We start from the raw sequence: 22,392 nt of genomic DNA, 5'->3' as shown, positions 1-22,392 counted from the left end.
AACGTGGATCTGCGAGGGTCCCACACCCATGAAGCCCACCCTGCTTGGCTGGGTTCCAAGAGGATGGGGGACAATGATTGCTCAAGCTCCGTGGATCAAGGAGCCCAGAGAGGCCTTCAGACTCTCCACTATCTGCTCTGATCACTCCTAAACACAATTCTGTTCCCTCCAGGCCTGGCGGCTCAGTCCAGGGACCCCATCAGTGTGGTGTTTCCAGGAGAAGGCGTTTCAATACTTTCTGTGCCCTCTTCTCCAGCACAAGGCCCCTCTCCATCCCACCCTCATTATGTCTGACTCTTTACTATTTAAATGGGCCAAGAGAAGTGGCGCGTGTGTAATGTGAAGGTTAAGTTCAACGGGGCCAGGGAACTGTGACACTGTGTTTTGGACTGGGACAGAGGGCCGGGCTAACCGCGTGAGAGGGGCGCCCAGCTGGGCAAGCGAGTTCAGGCTCTTCCCTCCCGGGAGCACCAAGCGGCCGCACCTCAGGGTCTCCCCTGGAGCCAGCACAGCCATTCGCGGTGATGATGCGCCCCCCGGCGCCCCTAGCCCGGTGCTGCACCGGCCCCCGCCTCCCGGCTTCCAGAAAGCTCCCCTTGCGTTCCGCGGCATTCTTTGGGCGTGAGTCATGCAGGTTTGCAGCCAGCCCCAAAGGGGGTGTGTGCCAGCCGACCGCTATAAATACGGCGCCTCCCAGTGCTCACCACGCGGCGTCGCCAGGAGGAGCGCGCGGGCACCGGGTGCCGCTGACCGGTGAGATGTCCCCATCTTCCCTACCCTTGCGCAGAGCTACACCGGGACGGATGGGCGGGCAGGGTTTGGTAGCCAGGCAGAGAGGGATGACAGAGCTCGCAGTCACAACCCTTGCGCTTTTGACGGAGCCCAGGAAGCCAGGGAGGGGAGGTGGCCGGAGCCCCATTACCAGGCAGCTGAACCAGGGGCCCCGGCGCAACCGCTGCCTGAGCGCACGAGCTCCAACCACAATTCTGTGGGGGATAAATAGAGCGGATATAATGATCATCCTTTCGCAAAGATGGGGAAACTGAGACTTGGAGACCTGCCGCGTTGCGGGAGACCCAGGCTAGCAGGTGACGGAGCTGGTCTGCACGGAGCTCCTTCCTGCAGCATGTCCCCTGCGAAGATGCGGATCTCTCAGTTGTGGCTCTCGGCTTGCATGCATGAGTCATCCAGTTTTCTTCTAAATTCTCTAGCTCTCTGGACACTGTGCCTGTAAGTATGAGCCTGCGGATTTAAGTATATGCTGCAACCACCGAAATCCTACTTTTTCTGCCTCCTAATGCATCTGAGGTGCATCAGAGAAAAGTCACACAAGCTCCACCAGGCCTCAGACCTCTGATTCCACGGTTTCATTTTACAGATGATAATCTGAGACCTGGAGAGGTTTAGGACTGGTGCCAACACTAAACAGCAAATAAGTATCAGAATTGGGATTACAGCCAAAGCCTCCTGACCTTCCAGAATTTCTGGACCTAGTTAAAAAAAAAAAAAAGAAAGAAAAAGAAGCTGATTTTTATTTTTATTTTTTAAAGGGAGAGGTTAGGAATTTAAAGGTAAGTACAGATACAAAAAAAAAAAAAAAAAAAAAGATGCCCATGAGAATGTAAGTTATAATAATAGTGGGGCATTGGGCACAACTGAAACGGCCAATCTTGTGAGAATGGTAAAATAAACTTGGGTCCGTGAGAAAGTGGAGTATTACATAGCCACAAAAGTATGTTCTTAAAGAATATTTGAAGATGGTGAATGTGAAGGATCTGATTGTATAAACTGCATGGAAGACAGAAGGAAATATACCACGGTGCTAACATTTGCCTCTGGATGGTATGAATTACAGATGACTATCTTTCTTATTTTCCTTTTGATTTAGTTTTCTCCATTTGAAGAGGCAGATAGGAGCCGGGGCTTTGGGATTAAAACCCTCACCAGCTGTTGCCCTCTTCGCTGTCTTCCCGTCCTCCCCACAGCTCCCTGTTCATGGTCATTGATTTTCTTTCTTTCTATCTTTCTTTCTCTTTTTCTTTCTTTCTCTTTTTCTTTCTTTCTTTCTTTTTTCTTTCTTTCTCTTTCTTTTTCTTTCTTTCTCTTTCTTCTTTCTTCATTTCTTTCATTTATTATTATTATTATTATTTCTGAGATCAAATCACACTCTGTTGCCCAGGCTGGAGTGCAGTAGCGCGATCTCGGCTCACTGCAACCTCTGCCATCCAGGTTCAAGCAATTCTCGTGTCTCAGCCTCTGAGTAGCTGGGACTACAAACACAAGCTGCTACATCTGGCTTATTTTTGTATTTTTAGTAGAGACAGGGTTTCACCACCTTAGCCAGGCTGGTCTCGAACTCCTAAAGTAATCTGCCTGCCTTGGCCTCCCAAAGTGCTGGGATGACAGGCGTGAATCACTGCGCCCCACCAGGTCATTGATTTTCTTAAGCCTCCAGCCCTGCCCTGCTTGGAAATGTTTTGGGAAGTTGCTCAGTTCAAAGCTCCCAGGAGGGTGTGCCTGGAGCAGAGTTGCTCTCAAAGTCAGCCTGCTCCCCACCCCATCTCCTCCTCCTCTTCACCTGCACAGCCCCTTTGTCCACAGAACTGGCCTTTTCTGGTAGAAGGAGCAAGGCCAGGTGGTTTAAGCCTTCTTAGGGGGAATAAGGCTGTGTGGGAGTGCTGGGGACTCGAGGGCCTTGGCCTTGACATGGCTCTTCCACCCAGAGCAGCTGGCAGCCAGGCTCCCAGGAGGCAGAGGAGATGAGGGGGGAGGTGAGTCTGAGCAAAGGAAAGGAGGTCGGCTCTGTAGTCATGGTTCTAGAACATTCCTCGGATCAGCAGCATCCACATCACCTGCAGACTGGCTGAAAAAGCCGATTCTGACTCAGAACCAACATTATAACCAGCCCTGCAGTGATTCATAAGTACTTTAAAAAGTGGTCAATCATTTCACCAAAGCAGAGCCACACAGTCCGGGGGACCACAGGTGGCCTCTGTGTGCTTGTCTCGGTTTTCCTGCCCCTCTCCAGACATGTTGATTAGACACTGCCAATGCCCAGCCTCAGACCTCAGTCTAATATTGAAGTAGTCAGAATTTACTATGATTACATAAGACCCTCTTGTTTACAGAACACATTCTCCTCTCTGAGGTGTGGACTAGATCCATTTTACAGATGAAGAAACTGAGGCTCAGATATTTAAGTGACTTGGAATCAAGGAAAGAACACTGGACTAGGGGTCGGGAGGGCTGGGCTCTCATCCTGGGGTTACCATGAGCATGCTGTGGGCCCTATGGAGTCCCATGAGCATGCTGTGGGCCCTAGGGAGTCCCATGCCCTCTCTGGGCTTCAGCCTCACTGCTAAGGTGGAGGGGTTGGGTGAGAGAACGACCCCCTTCCCAGCTCTGAGCTGGATGGCTCACCAGGGACCCCAGGCTCTCTATGCCCGCTGCTGAGTCTGGAATTCCTTTCCTGTATCTTGCCTTTGGCTGCCCCATTCTTCAGGACCCAACACCCTGTCTTCTGGTCAGAACCTAGTTCTGAATGGGTTTTTCCAGAAGTTGTTGCTTTCAGGGGCCCCTGGCCGAGGTGTTTCTGGCTGGCTTTGTCTCTCTGGCATGACAAAGGCTCTGTTCCTGCTGGAGGCATTTCAGGGCTCAGTGGGCAGCTGGGGCAGAGCCCGTGAGACCACAGCCTTCCTGGTGAGCCCGGTCTCCACCACCCACCCCGTCTGTGGGGAAGGCGCTGACCCCATCTCTTCTCCCACGCTGCTCCCTGGCTCTGTGTGCCTGATTACTTCTCGTGAGAGGCACTCCTTGTTAATGTGCTACTGAGTGTCCAGATGGGCCTGCTGGGTTGAGCGGGCTTTGGATGTGAACCATTTCAGGAAGGGGAACCCCACCTTCCTGTTGGTTTTGTTATGGGAAATGGGTGAGCTCAGATAAGCAGTTCTTAGGAGGGGGGATGGTAGGGGTGGGGTGCAGGGGGAGGGGTTTCTGTTTTATGCAACAGCCTCAGCTTCTGGGAAAGGGTCCATTGTGTAAGACCGGGGCTGTGGCCTGTGCCCCCTGGCTCAGGGCAGCCAGCCCAGTGGTGGCAGGAACACTGGCAGGGCAGCTTGCTGTGGGCTTAGAGGGGATGGGCCGTGTGGAGGGCCTGGCAGAGCAAAAGGACTCATCCTTCCAAAGGGACTTTTCTCTGGGAAGCTTGCTCCTCGGGCCACTGCGAACCCGCTCTACTCTCTGAAGGGAATTGTCCTTCCTGGCTTCCACTACTTCCACCCCTGAAAGCACAGGCAGCCAGGTCCAAGCCTCCCACTGGGGATGCAGATGGATTCGGTGTGAAGGAATGGCTGCTGCTGCCCCCGGCTCTTGAAAATCAAGTTCAGGTGGTGCTGAGGGCTGCAGCGCTGTGGTGGATGGGGAGTGTCTGCTGGGGTGAAGATTTAGATGCACACTGCAGAGGACGAGGCTGGTCTGTGGGATGCAGTCCCTCTGTGGAGGTGGCATGGGGAGGGACGGATGCGTGACCTAAGGCGGGTATTTTCAGTGTCTGACATGATCGATACCACTCTGGACAAAGAGGCCAGGATGCAGAAAGCCTGTGTGCCTCGCTGATTGCGGGGGAGGATGTGGCTTGGACAAGAGCCTGGCTCCTCCAATGCCAGGGTTCTTGTTTTGGCCACTCAACGTTGCTGTCCTGCAGTCCCTCCCTCTCTGCACCTCCTGCCTTCGCTTTCATTTGAGGTGTCCATGGCAAGTCTGGTTCTTTCCCCCATTTCCTCAGGAATAAAAGTGCAGCAGTGCCTGCTGTGGGGACAGCCGAGGGCAGTGAGGCCCTGGGGAGCTGCTGCAGGCGGCAGGTGGGCGGGACGCCAGCAGGCTGTCTAAGCTGTTCCCATGATGGTCTCCTGTTCTCTGCAAACAGAGGCGTGCGAGGACTCCAGAATTGGAGGCATGATGAAGACTCTGCTGCTGTTTGTGGGGCTACTGCTGACCTGGGAGAGTGGGCAGGTCCTGGGGGACCAGACGGTCTCGGACAATGAGCTCCAGGGTGAGTACACCAAGCGTGATGTGCCTCTGGCCACAGGGTGATGAGGTCAGAGGGCAGGATAGCCAACTCCGCTCAGTGCCTCTCTATCAGGCCCCAGTGTTACAGACTGTTTTTATCTTTTGCACTGGGTCTGGGTGCCTGTGTCTGGGCCCCCTCTGAGCCTCTGCTCCCAGGCCCCTGGTTCAGGCTCTGCGTGCATTAGACTGCCGGCATTTGCAGGCATTTCCCAAGCACTTTCAGCTGCTGCATTTCATTCAGCTGTTCCCTTCCCAGGCCCCTTGGCCCAGCTCCCAGGCCTCCTCCACGAAGCTGTGTCTGGACCACTGGAGCTCTTATCCCTCTCCCCTTTGGAGTGCCCAGAGCTTGTCCCTCCTGTGAGCTGACTGCTTCTGCAGGATCATTGCTAAAAACCCAGATCAGACATGGCTGTGAGTCTGTTTCACCTCTTCTCAGCTGGGTGACTTTGGGCCACTATCTTGATCTCATGACACTTCCCCCACCCCCCGTTTTATTGAGATACAATTAACAAATAAAAATTGTGTGTATTTAAGGTATATGACATGATGTTTTGAAATGCACATACATTGAAATGATGACCACTTTGTATGGTGGGATGGTGGAAAGACTTACTCTCTTAGCAAATTTCCAGTTATAATATGGTGTTATTAACTATAAGCACCACCTGTATGTTAGACCTCCACAACGTACTCCCCCTACCTGATTGACACTTTGACCCTACCTATCATATCACACTTCCCATGTCTCCCTCTGCGAAGTGGGCATGGTAAGGGGCTGGAGCATTATGTAAACTGCACATGAAGTGTTTGGCGCAGTGCTTGGCATGGGATAAACACCAGTGAAGTAGCACTTACGTGACACAGTGTTTCACTGCATTTGTTATCAGTGCTACGCCTTATTTACTCATCTTATTCCTGTCACCTGGCACTGCATTGGAACAAAGAAATACACATGTCTGGTTAAACTGAACTCTAGAAAGATTTGTGTCCAAAATGACAAATTTTGTATTTTGATGCTTCAGAGCTGACACTTCTGGGTTTTTTTTTTTTTTTCCCTTGACAAGTTTCTTCTGCACCCGGCTCGTTCTCCAGGGGCACATGGCAGTGGTTGGGCATAGCTCTGGGTGTGCCAGCTCCCATGGTCTGCATTTCTGAGCAGTAGGGTGTAGTCAGCAAGGAGCCTGTGATGGGAGCCTGTGCCAGGGAAAGGCTGGGGCCATGCTGCTGCCTGCCGGCAGGGGTGGGGGTCCCAGCCTTGACAGCCCCTGAACTGAACGGGCCTTTCTGGCCATTCCAGCTCATTCCAGGGTTACATCCCGAGGCCACGTCTTCCTCTCGCCTCATGCTACCTCTTGCACTTCTCTTGCAGAAATGTCTGATCAGGGAAGTAAGTACGTCAATAAGGAAATTCAAAATGCTGTCAACGGGGTGAAAGAGATAAAGACTCTCATAGAGAAGACAAACGAAGAGCGCAAGACACTGCTCAGCAACCTAGAGGAAGCCAAGAAGAAGAAAGAGGTCAGGAGAAGCCACGAACGCCACCCTGCCTCGACCATCCCACTGGAGGGGAGGGAGGGGGTCACTGCACGGTGCCTTGCTGGGTTGCCATGGTGACCCGCAGTCCTCCCAGGCTGTGTCAGCTGATGCTGGGGCTGTAGTTAAGAAGTAGGAAAGGTTCATTCGCTTTTGAAAGCATCAGGGAGTGAGATCTTGGATCAGGTTTTGTTATAAGCCTGGCCCAGGGCCTAATGCCCAGATTCATTTCAATAGATGCTTCTAAACCCTGACCACGTAGTAGTTCCAAGCAGGCTCTGGATGGGGTGGCGGCGGGGGCCCAGATGGGGGTGGTGTCCAACCTTCAGGAAGCTTATCTAGTTGGGTTGATACGGTTAGGGTTAAGGCAGGCACACTGCACCCCACGTCTTCCTAGAGTTCTGGACTACTTCATAAAGAAACATCTTAAGCCCAGTAGTGGATATAGCAGGTCTAGCCTGTGCTTAATGATTCGACAAAACTAAAACACTATAATTCAATGAACAACTTATTTAAGAAATCAAGTCTCCTTAAGAGTATCCTACAAACCTCCTCTCACGGTCGCCCTACTTCAGATGCTAAGATGTAGCTACCTGCCAGCTTCATGATCCATCATGCATGTTAAAAGCATTTCAAAGGCTCTGAGAAGTTGTGCAGTAAAGAAACCTGTGTAACTCCATGAAACCCAGAGTTTTCCAAATTGACCAGGGAATTCATTTTTTTTTTTTTTTTTTTTTCCTGGCTGCTTTGAGCACAGCTCCATGGGAGCCACTTCAGGGAATCCTGGCCTGGATGCAGCTCTACCTTTTTTTCAAGCTTCATGCCCTTTCTTGGCCTCAGTATCAGTTCTCACCATTTTTTTTTTTTTTTTTTTTTTTTTGAGATGGAGTCTTGCTCTGTTGCCCAGGCTGGAGTGCAATGGCACAATCTCAGCTCACTGCAACCTCCACCTCCAGGGTTCAAGTGATTCCCCGCCTCAGCCTCCTGAGTAGCTGGGATTACAGGCACGCGCCACCACATCCGGCTAATTTTTTGTATTTTTAGTAGAGGTGGGGTTTCACTATATTGGCCAGGCTGGTCTCGAACTCTTAACCTTGGCCTCTTGGTCTGCCTGCCTTGGCCTCCCACAGTGCTGGGATTAACAGGCCATTTCTCACCATTCTATGAGAATCCTCAAATAGCTCCTGGGGAAGGAGCATGTCTCATGCCCACACTTTTGTGGTTATCACTGGAGTTTGACATTCAACAATTCTGGTTTTATAATAAAGCACATCACATTTGGAGAAAAGAGCGTATCTCAAAGAGCTACAACTAAGAGCTACTTCTTAGTTGAGGAGTAGGTGAGCCAGAAGGAAAGGAAGTAGGCAGCATGGGTGGCACTTGTGTCTTGGCTCAGTGGGAGGTGGGCTGTCTTCGCCCAGCAGAGGACAGGGGATGATGGAGCAGGACAAAGACCTCACGTAACTCTGGGGTGTGGATAGACTAATTTTTTTGAAGACTAACACACTCATTTATAGAGATTTTAATATAGAAAAATAGAAGAGGAAAAGTTTTTCCATAATCCTTTTGCCCAAGGACAAGTCACTGTCAACATTTGATCTATTTCTTCCTATTCTTTTCCTCTGTGCTTTTTTGACAGTGGCTATGCACAAAATTATGAATTTTTCACATAAACAGTACATATGATAATATTCAAAATGGACTATAAACATCCTTTGTAATGATGTACCATTTACTCTTTGTAGGAACCACAGTTTGTTTAACCTGTCTCTTTTAAGCATCTGGGTTGATTATGATTTTATTTTTTTTCCATAAGATAATACTGTACCAAATATTTTTAAGCATCTTTTTCTTTGTCAGGGGATTCCTTTGAGATAGAGTCTTTGTTTTGTTTTGTTTTGTTTTTTGAGACAGAGTCTCGCTCTGTCACCCAGGCTGGAGTATAGTGGTTTGATCTCGGTTCACTGCAACCTCCGCCTTGCGGGTTCAAGCGATTCTCCTGCCTCAGCATCCCAAGTAGCTGGGAGTGCAGGTGTGCACCACCACACCAGCTAATTTTTGTATTTTTAGTAGAGACGGGGTTTCACCATGTTGGCCAGGCTGGTCTCGAACTTCTGACCTCAAGTAATATGCCCGCCTTGGCCTCCCAAAGTGCTGGGATTACAGGTGTGAGCCGCTGCACCTGGCCTGAGATAGATTCTTAGAGAATTATTGGATCAAGTGGCAAGGACCCATTAGAGAATTTTGACAGCTGGTGTGGCTTTGGTGTTGAAAGCCTGCCATTCCCTTTGCATGCCAGGGGGCATGGTTGCAATAGAAAGATAAGATTCAGGGAGTCTCTTGCTTTGGAAGATGAAATTTAAATACCAGAAGCAGAGAATAGAAAATGAGGCTTCAGTGAGAGGGTAGTCACTGAGTAGATGATCAGCGCACTAAATCAGAGAGAGGTGCTGTCCACATGGGTTCCAGGAGCTGGGAAGCTTCTAGGAGTTAGGGAACAGTCGGATCTTAAAGGATGAGTGGATTCTTCAAGCCGGGTGGGAAGGGGATTCCAGGTGGGTGAATGAAGGGAAGCCTGAACTGGAGCAGGGGTGCACACTTGCATGCTGGGTGCCCATCCTGTGGGAAGGCCTGCCCTGGGCAGAGGGCCTGGCACCCAGCACCTCCTTGAGTGTGTGAGCCTGTGGTCTCTGTGTGGCTCAGCCAGCCTCGTGTCTTCCTCTAGGATGCCCTAAGTGAGACCAGGGAATCAGAGACAAAGCTGAAGGAGTTCCCAGGAGTGTGCAATGAGACCATGATGGCCCTCTGGGAAGAGTGTAAGCCCTGCCTGAAACAGACCTGCATGAAGTTCTACGCACGCGTCTGCAGAAGTGGCTCGGGCCTGGTTGGCCGCCAGGTGAAAAGGGACACATCAGTGGCCAAGGCTGAGTGGGAAAGGACGGGAGCCTAGTGAAATATGCTTCATTCCACATGCCAGATGCAATTGATTAGTATTGGCTGGCTGCATTGGGGCCCAGAGTGCCATGCTCCATTGGTGATGTCTGGCATGAGTAGTGAGAGTGGAGTCATCAAAAGGATGTAGGCCAGGTATCTACCTTCTCTTAGAAAACTCACGCAGCAGTGCTTAGCTGGATGACATAACCGCTTTGGGGGATGGCAGAGCCCTGTGTCCACTTATGTGGAAGGATTTAAGAATTTTTTTTTTTTTTTTGAGACAGGGTCTCACTCTGTCACCCAGGCTGGGGTGCAGTGGTGTGATCATGTTTCACTGCAGCTTTGACCTCCTGGGTTCAGGTGATCCTCCCACCTCAGCCTCCTAAGTAGCTGGGACCAGAGGCACACACCACCATACCCAGCTAAGTTTTGTATTTTTTTTGTAAACATGGGGTTTGGCCAAGTTGCCCCGGCTGGTCTCAAACTCCTAAGCTCAAGTAATCCTCCTACCTCAGCCTCCCAAATTGTTGGGATTACAGATGTGTGCCACTGTGCCCAGCCAATGTAAGATTTTTTTAGTGTATTAGTATTGCTCCTGTCCTCTGCTGCAGGGCTTTTTTGATTGGGACTCAGTGAATTGCTCCAGTCCCTGAAGTCACATCAGTTGGCCCTTAGCTGAGCAGGGGGTGGATATCATTGGTGGCCAAAGATGACCATGGATGAACCTGAAATGTTGGGCCTTGTGACTCTTATGGCCTCCCAGGTGTCTCAAAACTGTCCCCCATGGAGGGAGGTAAAAGGAAAGGGCGTGGACCTGACAGTTGGGGTGCTGGGGGCTGGTCCCGCTGGGCTGTTGGTCACTTGCTGTGTGACTGTTACAGCCATGGGCAGGGCCTGGCCTGGCTCCCCGGGGAGTGGGAGGCCAGAAGGCCATGGCCTTGGTGAGCTTCTCCTAATTGTGCCCGTGCTGGCTGTCCCAGCTTGAGGAGTTCCTGAACCAGAGCTCACCCTTCTACTTCTGGATAAACGGCGACCGCATCGACTCCCTGCTGGAGAACGACCGGCAGCAGACACACATGATGGATGTCATGCAGGACCGCTTCAGCCGCGCATCCAGCATCATGGACGAGCTCTTCCAGGACAGGTTCTTCGCCCGGGAGCCCCAGGACTCCTACCGCTTCCTGCCCTTCAGCCTGCCCCACCGGAGGCCTCACTTCTTCTTTCCCAAGTCCCGCATCGTTCGCAGCTTGATGCCCTTTTCTCCCTATGAGCCCCTGAACTTCCACGCCATGTTCCAGCCCTTCCTTGAGATGATACATGAGGCTCAGCAGGCCATGGACATCCACTTCCACAGCCCGGCCTTCCAGCACCCGTCCACGGAATTCATACGAGGTGAGAAGGGGTGGAAGCTCACGGCCTTTTGAGCAACCCATTAGATGCTGAGAACCATGCCGAGGGCTCAGTGGGTGTCATCTCGATTTTTCCCCAGCAATATCACAAGGGTGATATTATCCTTATTTAAAGAGGAGAAAAACTGAGCTGGGCGTGGTGGCTCATGTCTGTGATGCCAGCACTTTGGGAGGCCAAGGCGGGAGGATCATTTGAGGCCAGGAATTTGAGACCAGCCTGGCCAAGACAGTGAGATCCTGTCTCTACAAAAATAAAAACTTAAAAAAATTAACCGGGTGTGGTGGTGCACACCTGTAGTCCCAGCTACTTGGGAGGCTGGGGCAAGAGAGTCACCTGAGCCTAGAAGTTGGAGGCTGCAGTGATCTATGTATAATTGCACCATTGCACTCCAGCCTGGGCAACAGAGTGAGACCCTGTCTCTAAAATAAAAAAAATAAATAAAAATAACAACGGGAATCAGTGGATTCCATCTCTGCATGGCTGGATGACTGACTCTTTTTCCCTTGTGTCCCCAGAAGGCGACGATGACCGGACTGTGTGCCGGGAGATCCGCCACAACTCCACGGGCTGCCTGCGGATGAAGGACCAGTGTGACAAGTGCCGGGAGATCTTGTCTGTGGGTGAGTCGGGGTCCAGAGCACAAGCTGCCCCTTCCTATACCTTTTGTCCTGGGGTCACTGGGGCCTCACTGGTACTGCCTTTATGGTGTCAGACAGATAAGCGTTTGGATTCCAGCTCTGCCGCCTTTGAGCTGTGACCTGGGGCAGGTCCTGAGCTTCACGCAGCTTGGGTTCCTCATCTTAGAATGAGAGGATGATGCGAGGCTGTCCCTGAAGTCGGTGAGACGTCGATAGAGATGTAAAAGTGCCCTCCACCCCATCGGGCCCGTGTTGAAAAAAGCTTGTCGAAAAAAGTCATCGCCCTGGGACTCCCCAGTGATTCTGTTCCCAAGTGCCAAGCATTGTAGGCATCTTCATTTTCCTCTGCAGATTATGAAATTGCAGACAGTATGTATTTTGTTTAACAAAACTGACCAGAGGCCAGGCACTGTTCTAAACACTCGACACACATTTCCTCAGAATGACCCTCTGAGGAAACTGAGCCGTAAAAAGGTTAATAACTTATCCAAGATTGACCCCGACATGGGTGAGCTGGGCTTCAATCCTAGGGCGCTGTGTTCTCTCCCAGGGCCCCTCGCAGCCTCTGGCCACAGAAGTCACAGATCTCGGTACCTGGGAATCCAAGCAACAGTCCCTTTGGTTGGCTGGTTGGTCCCCTAGGCAAAGGGAATATTTCCCTTCAACTGTCTCCCTCCGTTTCATCAGCTCTCTTTATGGGTTAACTTCTTTCCACTTAGAGATAACAGCTGTGACAGTGTTCGGACTAGTTCCTGGTACACAGCAGTTCATACTCAGAAAGAGTTAATTGTTTCCCCTTGTAAACAGCTTATCGATCTGGTGGCTTTGCTCTTACTTAATGCTTAGTTTGAGTTTCCCATGGCAGGCCGCCAGGGTCTAGTTAAACATTCCTAGCCTCACTCCTGTAATTTTAGAAGCCACTGCAAAATAAACAGTTGTGCTTTAAGAGGCTGAAGTGTAAGTCGCTGCAGATGAGTGCACAACCAGGCCTTGGGGCTTTTTCTATAAAAATATCATAGAGTGGCATCAATTACATGGTACCTCACCACAAGAAAGCTAGTCACGTTAGGGCCTGAAGAAAAGATGTCCAGATGCCTGGGCCCAGGTTGGACCTCTTATGCTGATTTTTACTCTGTTGTTGCAGGCTGGGCTCAGGTCTGGCGCCAATCTTAATCGTCATTGATTACAGCTGAGAGTGCAGCTGGCGCCAGTCTTACCAGTCATTGATTATAGCTGGAGTACAGTGGTTCTATCTTGGCTCACTGCAACCTCTGCCTCCTGGGTTCAAGTGATTCTCCTGCCTCAGCCTCCCCAGTAGCTGGGAGTGCAGGTGTGCACCACCACACTTAGCTAATTTTTGTATTTTTAGTAGAGACAGGGTTTCACTATGTTGGCCAGGCTGGTCTTGAATTCCTGACCTCAAGTAATCTGCCCGCCTCAGCCTCCCAAAGTTCTGGGATTACAGGTGTGAGCCACCGTGCCTGGCCTGAGATAGATTCTTAGAGGATTATTGGTAAGAGTAATTCTGTAAGCTGAGCTAAATAGTCCACACTGAAGAGGACTGCCTACTGTTATTTAAGGTGCTTGCAACCATATAAGCATGTACTGCCTGGGACCTCTAGATCAGGATTTCTCAATTTCAGTGCTATTGATTTTTTTTTTTTTTTTTTTTTTTGAGACAGGGTCTCTCTCTATCACCCAGTGGCTGCAGCCTGATCCACCTGCCTCAGCCTCCTGAGTAACAGACTACACGGGTGCGCCACCATGCTTGGCTAATTTTTTTAGTTTTAGTAGAGATGGGGTCTTACTATGTTGCCCAAGCTGGTCTCCAACTCCTGGGCTCAAGTGATCCTCCTACCTCGGCCTCCCAGAGTGCTGGGATTACAGGTGTGAGCAGTGCCGATATTTTGGGCCAGGTCATTCTTTGTCGTGGGGGGCTGTCCTGAGCAGTCACGGGTGTTTGGCAGCACTCCTGGCCTCTACCCACTAGAGGGCAAAAGCTCCCTTCCCTTCGTTGTGACAACTAACTTCAGAACTTGCTAAATCTCCCTGGGCGACAGCGTCACCCCAGTAGAGAACCTCTATTCTAGACTAATCCTCGGCTCTCAAGGATTTTTCTTATTTTATTTTATTTTATTTTATTTTTTTTTAAGACAGAGTCTCACTCTATCACCCAGGCTGGAATGCGGCAGCGCAGTCTTCACTCACTGCAACCTCTGCTTCCTGGGTTCAAGCGATTCTCCTGCCCCAGCCTCCTGTGTAGCTGGGATTACAGGTGTGCGCCACCATGCCTGGCTAATTTTTCTATTTTTAATAGAGACAGGGTTTCACCATATTGGCCAGGCTGGTCTCAAACTCGTGACCTCAAGTGATCAGCCTGCCTCAGCCTCCCAAAGTGCTGGGATTACAGGTGTGAGCCACCACGCCTGGCTGATATTTTATTTTTAAATTATTTTTTGGTAAAATAGTGAAGATTATTTATTACATATTTATTTTCAACCTGGCATCTTGTTAGTAATTGTTTCTTTCCCCACCTAATATTTTATTTTACTATAAATAATTGCAGTCATCATCCTAAAGCATAGGCACAATCTCCCTTCCCCTAACTCACATCTGATGTATCTGCCTCTGGATATTTTTGAAATAACTTAGGGGGAGAAAAATAGTAGTTTTAAGAGCTAGTGGGCAGTTTCCAGCTCTTAATGAATCTGACAACCTGCAGCTCAGGGCCAAGAGGAATGAATTCTCTTTTCCCTGCCCTCTTGATGAACTCAGTGACCAGCCATGGGCGGGCAGGTGGGCGGGTAAGGACCCCTGGCCACCAGGTGCCAGTGTGTCAGCTGCATAAACTCTTGGCACCAGAACTGCCACCTCTGCAGACATGCTCAAAAGACAAACTTGGACTGGGTGCATTGGCTCACGCCTGTAATCCCAGCACTTTGAGAGGCCGAGGTGGGCGGGTCCCCTGAGGTCAGGAGTTTGAGAACAGCCTAGCCAACATGGTGAAACCTCGTCTCTCCTAAAAATACAAAAAAAATCACCCGGGGGTGGTGGCAGGCACCTGTAATCCCAGCTACTCTGGAGGCTGAGGCAGGAGAATTGCTTGAACCCGGGAGGTGGAGGTTGCAGTGAGCCAGGTCATGCCATTGCACTCCAGCCTGGGCAACAAGAGCGAAACTCTGTCTCAAAAAAAAAAAAAAAAAAAAAAAAAAAAGACAAGCTTGGAGGATTGTCCAGAACCACAGACCCAGGGTAGGAAGAGCCCAGGCTTTGGAGCTGAAGACCCTGGTTCAATCCTGGGCCCAGAGATCATTTCTTCTATGGCTGTAGGTAAGCTACTTATTACTACTTCCGTGGGCCTCAGTTTCATTATTGGTCAAATAGGAGTGCTAATCCTTAAGTCAGAACAGATCCAATTCTTAGGGAAAAAGGATATCCAGAGAGAACTTTCTGTGGTGTCTGGGACACAGGTGGTACCACACAAATGGCAGCTGTGAGTAATATTCCTCCTCTTTGGAAATGATTCCTGGGAGGGACTAGGGCAGTGAGAGCCACTCCAGATCTGAGAACATGGAGAACTTGAGATCAGTGCTTTTGGAAGTGTGGTCAACACAGTTTGTCACCAAAGAGATAAGGGTCTGGCACCCAAAGATAAATCAATGACGTCATAAAGCACACTGTTTAGGTCAGTTGACGTATTTTTCCAGAGCAAGGCTTCTCAGGCTGGGCATGGTGGCTCACACCTGTAATCCCAGCACTTTCGGCAGATTGGTTGAGCCCAGGAGTTTGAGACCAGCCTGGGAAACATAGAGAAACCCCATCTCTACAAAAAATGCAAAAATTAACTGGGCATGGTGGCATGTGTCTGTAGCCCCAGCTACTCAGGAGGCTGAGGTTGGAGGATAGCCTGAGCCTGGGAAGTCGAGGCTGCAGTGAGCCAAGATCTCGCCACTGTACTCCTAGGCAACAGAGCAAAACTCTGTCTCAAAAAAACAGAAACAAAAACAAAAAACCCAGAAGACTTTCTGGATGATGGAAGCAGCATCTAGATTCACAGTCCGCGGCAAAACCTTTATTTTATTGTGGACAATTCCAGTTTGTGGCCCTTCCCTTAGGGAAGCACTGCTTTTGTTCCCAGCTGCATGTCCTGACTTCCATTCATTCATGCTTCTATCCCTCTGTAGCCGTTCCTTCACACCTCTGCCTTTCATTTCTTCCATCTCTGGGCAGACTGTTCGGCCAACAACCCCGCCCAGGCTCAGCTGCGGCGGGAGCTCAATGAATCCCTCCAGGTCGCTGAGAAGTTGACCAGGAAATACAACGAACTGCTGCAGTCCTACCAGTGGAAGATGCTCAACACCTCCTCCTTGCTGGAGCAGCTGAACGAGCAGTTTAACTGGGTGTCCCGGCTGGCAAACCTCACGCAAGGCGAAGACCAGTACTATCTGCGGGTCACCACGGTGAGCTGTGTCCCAGCCACATGCTGTGGTTGGGGAGCCTGAGCTGTGATCGGGAGCAGGGGCACGTGTGCTTTTGACCAAGCATTTCTCACACGGCAGGAAATAGAAAACGTTAGGTGCCCTTGTTGCCTTGAAGCCTCATCACCCACTCAGGGAAAATATAACTCTGTTTTACAGAGGAGCAAATTAAGAGAGGTTCCACAGCTTGGCCAAGGTCCAAGGTGTGATAGCTGATGGGTGACTTGGGTGGGTATTCGAACCTGACTGCCTGACTGCCAAGCCTGTATTTTGTTGTTGTTGTTTTTGTTTTGGTGCACAGACCTATGAATAAACCAGAAGCCTCTGTTCTTTCCTCAAAGCTACATGGCTGCCCTCTGGCATGTAAAATGGCTTGTGAATTAGTACATCATTCTCTGCCAGTGATAAAAACTTCTCTCTCGGCCAGATATGGTGGCTCATGCCTGTAATCCCAGCACTTTGGGAGGCCGAGGCAAGAGGATTACTTGAGGCTAGGAATTTGAGACCAGTCTGGGCAACATAGCAAGATTCCCTCTCTACAAAAAATACAAAAATCAGCCAGGTGTGGTGGCACATACTTGTAGTCCCAGCTATTCAGGAGGCTGAGGTGGGAGGATTGCCTGAGCCCAGAGGTGGAGGCTGCAGTGAGCTGTGATCACACCATGGCACTCCAGCCTGGGTGAAGAGTGAGACTCTGTCTCTTAAAACAAACAAACAAACCAAAAGAAAAAACCAAAATAAAATATAAAATAAAAAAATCAAATAAAAAAAACTTATTTCTAGTACTGGGCACCCTTCTTTTTCTTTTCTTTCTTCCCTCCAGGCCCCCTGGATTCCTTTTCTACTCTAGTCTGACCTACTGTAGAGTAGACATCTACTCTAGTCAATGGTTGCCCAGAGCAAATGTTTGGAAACCACTTTTATTCTTTGGGGGTGCTCCCTGGGCTAGTCATTTGCAGATGGCATTTGCCCCAACACATGAGTGTCTGTGAACCAGGTCACTTGTCCACTGAGCTGTAGTGATGTCTAGATGCGTAAGAAGCACTGGGGTCAGCGCTCTAGGTTTTCTCAGAGGAGCGGGAGGACTTTCCTATCAGAAGCCTGACTTCTGTTGCAAAATGCACACATTTTGACCACAGTGTTTCAGCTCTTTTCTTTTGTTCAATTTAGGTGGCTTCCCACACTTCTGACTCAGATGTTCCTTCCGGTGTCACTGAGGTGGTCGTGAAGCTCTTTGACTCTGATCCCATCACTGTGACGGTCCCTGTAGAGGTCTCCAGGAAGAACCCTAAATTTATGGAGACTGTGGCGGAGAAAGCGCTGCAGGAATACCGCAAAAAGCAAAGGTGAGCAGGCGGGCCTTTCCTGCCAGCCTGCAGGGCCCAGTGAGTCTCTGGGAGCCAAAAAAACAAAAACAAAAAACCAGACGAAGTGCAGACTCCGTAGCCTGGTGGGAATGACTCCACCTGGAGCCAGAGCCCAAGAACAAAGCCAGGAAGTTACTGGGAATTTTATTTTTCCTTTGGAGGATGTTTTATTTGGTGGATAACTCTTTCTTATTTCAGGGAGAAGTGAGATGTGAATGTTGCTTTTGGACCTACGGGGGCATCTGAGTCCAGCTCCCCCGAGATGAGCTGCAGCCCCCCAGAGAGAGCTCTGCATGTCACCAAGTGACCAGGCCCCAGCCTCCAGGCCCCCAACTTCGCCCAGCCACTCCCCGCTCTGGATCCTGCACTCTAACACTCGAATCTGCTGCTCATGGGAAGAACAGAACTGCTCCTGCATGCAACTAATTCAATAAAACTGTCTTGTGAGCTGAGTGCATGGAGGGTCCTCTTTTTATGTTGAGTTGCTGCTTCCCGGCATGCCTTCATTTTGCTACTGGGGGCGGGCGGTGGGGGGCGGGAGTGGAAAATAAGTAAAAACAAAAAAGCAGTGGCTAAGATGCTACAGGGACTGTCATACGGTGGAGAATAAAAGGGATATGATGACAAGGTTGATCCACTTCAAGAATTGCTTGCTTTCAGGAAGAGAGATGTGTTTCAACAAGCCGACTAAAATATATTCCTGAAAACTGAAGCTTTTCTGTTCTATTATAAAACTGTCGATGTATTCTGACCAAGGCGTGGCAATCTCCTAAAGGAATATGCTGAAAGTTAAGGCGAAGAAGCAGTAACAGTAAGGTATACTTGGTATTATAATGCAAAATTGATGTTTTCCTTGTGAAAACATTTGGTGCCCAGAAGTCCAAATGACCAGTTTTATTTGTAAGAGCTGTTACTTCTGCAGCAGTTTTATTTGTAAGAGCTGTTGATTGCGAGTTGTAAGAGCTCAGCGTCCCAGGGGCACCTTCTTGACTGGCATTTCCTGTCCACTGCCAGTTTATATGGTCTTCCTATCTTTCCCTGGACCACAGGAGTTTCTCTGCTTTTAGTCTGAACCATAGCTGGGCTGCAGCACCCTATGCTGCCAGCAGGTGGCCATGAGGCCATGACTACTCATGGTACCAATCTCAGTCTTAAAGCTGAGGCTTTTCGTTCATTAATGTTCTCTATAGAATTCTGGTCATCAGACGTACTGCAATGGAACAAAACTCATCTGTCTGCATCCCAGGTGTGTAGCAAAGTCCACATGTAAATTTATAGCTTAGAATATTCTTAAGTCACTGTCCCTTGTCTCTCTTTGAAGTTATAAACAACAAACTTAAAGCTTAGCTTATGTCCAAGGTAAGTATTTTAGTATGGCTGTCGAGGAAATTCAGAGTAAAGTCAGTGTGATTCACTTATTGATATACGCTAATTAGGATTATGGGGTCAGAAGTATTTGTTTAAGTGATCATAATTGTAAAGTATATGTCACATTAATGTCACACTGTTTCAAAAGTTACTTTCTCTCTTCCATTGTTGTTACTAGACTCTGGCAGTCACTATATTCAGTGGGGGTTTAGTTGCTGCTTTTTTTTTTTCGAGACGGAGTCTCACTCTGTTGCCCAGGTTGGAGTGCAGCATGCAATCTTGGCTCACTACAACCTCTAACTCCAAGGTTCAAGCAGTTCTCCTGCCTCAGCCTCCTGAGTAGCTGGGACTACAGGCACATAACACCACACCCAGCTAATTTTTGTATTTTTAGTAGAGACGGGGTTTCACCATGTTGGCCAGACTGGCCTCGATCTCCTGACCTCAAGTGATCCACCCGCCTCGGCCTCCCAAAGTGCTGGGATAATAGGCATCAGCCACCATGCCCAGCTTTTATATCCAGTGTTTTGGATTTTGTTTGTTTGTTTGTTTTACACTCTTATATACTAGCACCCTGAAAGATCCTAGAGCTGGTTCTGAGGCTTCCTGAGACCCCTTCTCTGCACCTCCTCCCTCTGCACAGTGACCTGGGCTTGGGGGTCCTTAGATGTCTCTCCGTCCCTGACAGAGGTTCCAACCTGAGGCACTGGGAAGAATGAGTCACGACATGACTTCACCAAGGCGTGGGGATGAGATGAGGCTCATTCTGGCTGGGGGACTGCGGACTCTGAGCCCTCAGTGTCTGGCTTCTAGGACTCTTGTGGCAAAGAGGGAGCAGGGCTTGATGTGCTGAGAAGAGAGGGATCTGACATCTGTCTGGAAAGGGAAGCAGCACCAACCCTGCTGAGCCCCTATGTTGACACTTGACTGTCATCTGCCAGAAAATCGTAATAAGATACAATCTCGCATGGATACAAGGTGAAACGGCGCTGGACTTGTGCAGTGCACGGTGTGCACAACTGTAACAGTGGCCCTGGGCCAATTACTTCACGTAATTTCACTAGGTTCCCATAATTCTCTCCAAGGCAGGGGTTATTTTCCCCACATTACAAAGGCTTCCCAGAATAGCCTGCATCAGATAAGTGTCTTGTGGCTAGTAAGGCCAGAATGTGGGAGCGCCACCCCAAGCCTCTGTGGCCCACAGAGGCTGCTGAAGGGACTTCGGGGTTGCCCGTCCCTCACTGTGAAGTGGCCCCGAGTAGGAAAGGGGTGGGAGCCAGGAAGCCACCCAGGTGTGCAGAGCAGAGCTCTGGTGTAGAATCGGAGGCAGCCGAGTGGGAGGCAAAGCGCTTTGATGTGGAAATGCCTGACAGTCTCAAGCAAACTGCTTGTTCTGTTAACTGTGGAGTTACCTGGAAGTCATAGAGTCTGCTTGAGATGTTACCAGGTGATGGAACACTGTTTAGAGTGAATAAAAGGTTCACATTTGTGTCTTCAAATGAGCTGAGCCTCCACAATAAACCGATTCCAGGAGTTGTTATCCACAATGAAACATGAGGCTGAGACATGACGCATCACAGGGCGAGGTCACTGTGAGAGAGGCTGGGCTGTGGGAATAACAGGGACCACGTTTTTGCAGTTGTGCCACTGGTAAGTGCTGAAGCTAGTAATGAACCCAGGTCTGACTCTGGGGTCACAGGGCCTCATTAATAGGATAGTGGCAAACCCAGGAAGTATACAGTAGTTCTAGAGACAATGCAAAGGGTCTCCAGGGTTTATTATAGAACCAATGATTACTAAGTCAGCCGATGTGATAGCAACGAAGGCCAGGCCTAGGGGACACATTTACAAGGTTAATAATGAACATTTTGTTTGCTCTTCTCCTACGCTGATCTGGTTAATCTGTAATCCCAGCTCCTTGGTCATAATCCTCCTAGATGACAGCATCTCTCAGTGCTGGCTGGGGCCACATCGCAGTGCGGACAGCTCCTCCTGCCCCGGCCCCCACCATGCCACGCTCAGGGCTAGCTCACTGGGGCTCCAACAGCTGCCACTAGCTAGCTCTGGTCCAGCCCAAGGCAGGGTGGGGACCTCCTCAGGGTAGGACAGGGGACAAGGAGAGGTATAGCAATACTGCCTGCCTGTCCTCATTTGTTGCCATCAACACCCAGAGGAACAAAGACCATGGCCTTGAACTGGTACCAGACATTCTCCCAGGACCCCACCTTCACCCCTAGTCCTACTCAGGGGCCCAATACTATAACGACTAGCCCCCATCCTTCAGGTTAATCATGAGGAGGGGGTGGCAGGGGGACACTTACTCCAGCCTCACATTCATAAGAAGACATTGACATATTTACAAATGACTTCATGAGTATAAAACCACAGAGATGCACTGACACCGTCAAAGGAAGGCGTTTGTTTTCCACATTGAAACCTGTGCCCTTCACCAGCCCACATGCTTACAGAACACGAGGTATTTTTGTTTGTTTGTTTTTAAATAGAGATGAGTTCTTGCCCTGTTGTCCAGGTTGGAGTGCTGTGGTGGAATCATAGCTCACTGTAGCCTCCAACTCCTGAGCTCAAGTGATCCTCCTGCCTCAGCCTCCCTAGTAGCTGGGACTACAGGTGCACACCACCACACCTGGTGGTATTGGTTTTTAAAACTGTAATTGCAATTACCTCGAGCACAGCACAAAATCATCTCACTCTGTGTGCGTCAGAAATTTTAAACCAAAATGTCAGTAAGTCTATTTTAGAATTTTCTGGAAATGTCTGGACTTCTCTTAATCTCTGAAAAGCCCTGCCACATGGGGAAGAAAACCAGGGTGGAAACTAAGATACACCACCAGGCTCAGATATTTATTGTGTCTTTGCTGAGATACTGCCTTGAAGTTCTTCCTTTTTACTGACTCAAGGCCCCCTCCCTGGACTTTGGGGTGAGGGTACTCAGCTATTCTTATGTCTTCCATTCTTCCATTTTGGGAATAGCTCCCAACTTTGGCCCAGACCTGGCTGGGCACGGGGGCTCACGACTGTAATCCCAGCACTTTGGGAAGCTGAGGCGGGTGGATCACTTGAAGTCAGGAATTCGAGACTAACCTGACCAACATGGTGAAACCCCGTCTGTACTAAAAATACAAAAATTAACTGAGCATGGTGGCGGGAGCCTGTGATCCTGGCTGCTTGGGAGGCTGAGGTAGGAAAATCGCTTGAATCCGGGAGGCGGAGGTTGCAGCGAGCCGAGATCGCGCCATTGCACTCCAGCCTGGGCGACAGAGCCATACTTCGTCTCAAAAAACTAAACTAAACTAAATAAAATAGTAACCGCAGACCTAAGGATAAGACCTTTCTCGCAGGGGACTCGGAGACATCCCTTCCAGTTTGAAACCAACTGTCCTGTAGCGAACTCTTCCTTTTCGGCAACTCCCCTGGTGCCTGCCTGGGGGTCCGCTCCCGTCTCTGTGCCATTCCTCAATCACTTTAGCGTGGGGCTAGCAGGCTGTGCAGGGTTGAGGTCGGAGGCCGGGGCTTGGTGTCCTCCTGTGTGCCTCGCCTGGGTTCAGACAGCTGCCACCAGGGGCCACCTGAATCACC

At 49.9% G+C, this 22,392-nt stretch overlaps 1 protein-coding gene across 4 annotated transcripts; it reads left to right on the top strand.

Moving 5' to 3' along the window:
* Positions 1-383: 383 nt before the first annotated feature.
* On the top strand, positions 384-17,884 carry LOC116268607 (clusterin). Of its 4 annotated transcripts, none has more exons than XM_031669451.1 (9): positions 384-753; positions 4,925-5,050; positions 6,437-6,585; positions 9,326-9,496; positions 10,515-10,926; positions 11,460-11,564; positions 15,813-16,042; positions 17,231-17,406; positions 17,626-17,884. In XM_031669451.1, exons 1-9 carry the CDS (start codon positions 525-527, stop codon positions 17,633-17,635), a joined length of 1,608 nt encoding a protein of 535 aa, XP_031525311.1. In that variant the 5' UTR covers positions 384-524; the 3' UTR covers positions 17,636-17,884. The 4 variants fall into 4 exon arrangements, with proteins under 4 accessions (XP_031525311.1, XP_003902635.1, XP_009211006.1 ...); XM_003902586.2 differs by lacking the exon at positions 384-753 and adding an exon at positions 4,098-4,385; XM_009212742.2 differs by lacking the exon at positions 384-753 and adding an exon at positions 4,152-4,752.
* Positions 17,885-22,392: the final 4,508 nt, after the last annotated feature.

The sequence above is a fragment of the Papio anubis genome, chromosome 8, assembly GCF_008728515.1.
Source record: "Papio anubis isolate 15944 chromosome 8, Panubis1.0, whole genome shotgun sequence".
NCBI lineage: Eukaryota > Metazoa > Chordata > Mammalia > Primates > Cercopithecidae > Papio > Papio anubis.
The sequence above is the reverse complement of the archived record's forward strand: the minus strand, read 5'-3'. Positions and strand labels throughout refer to the sequence as shown.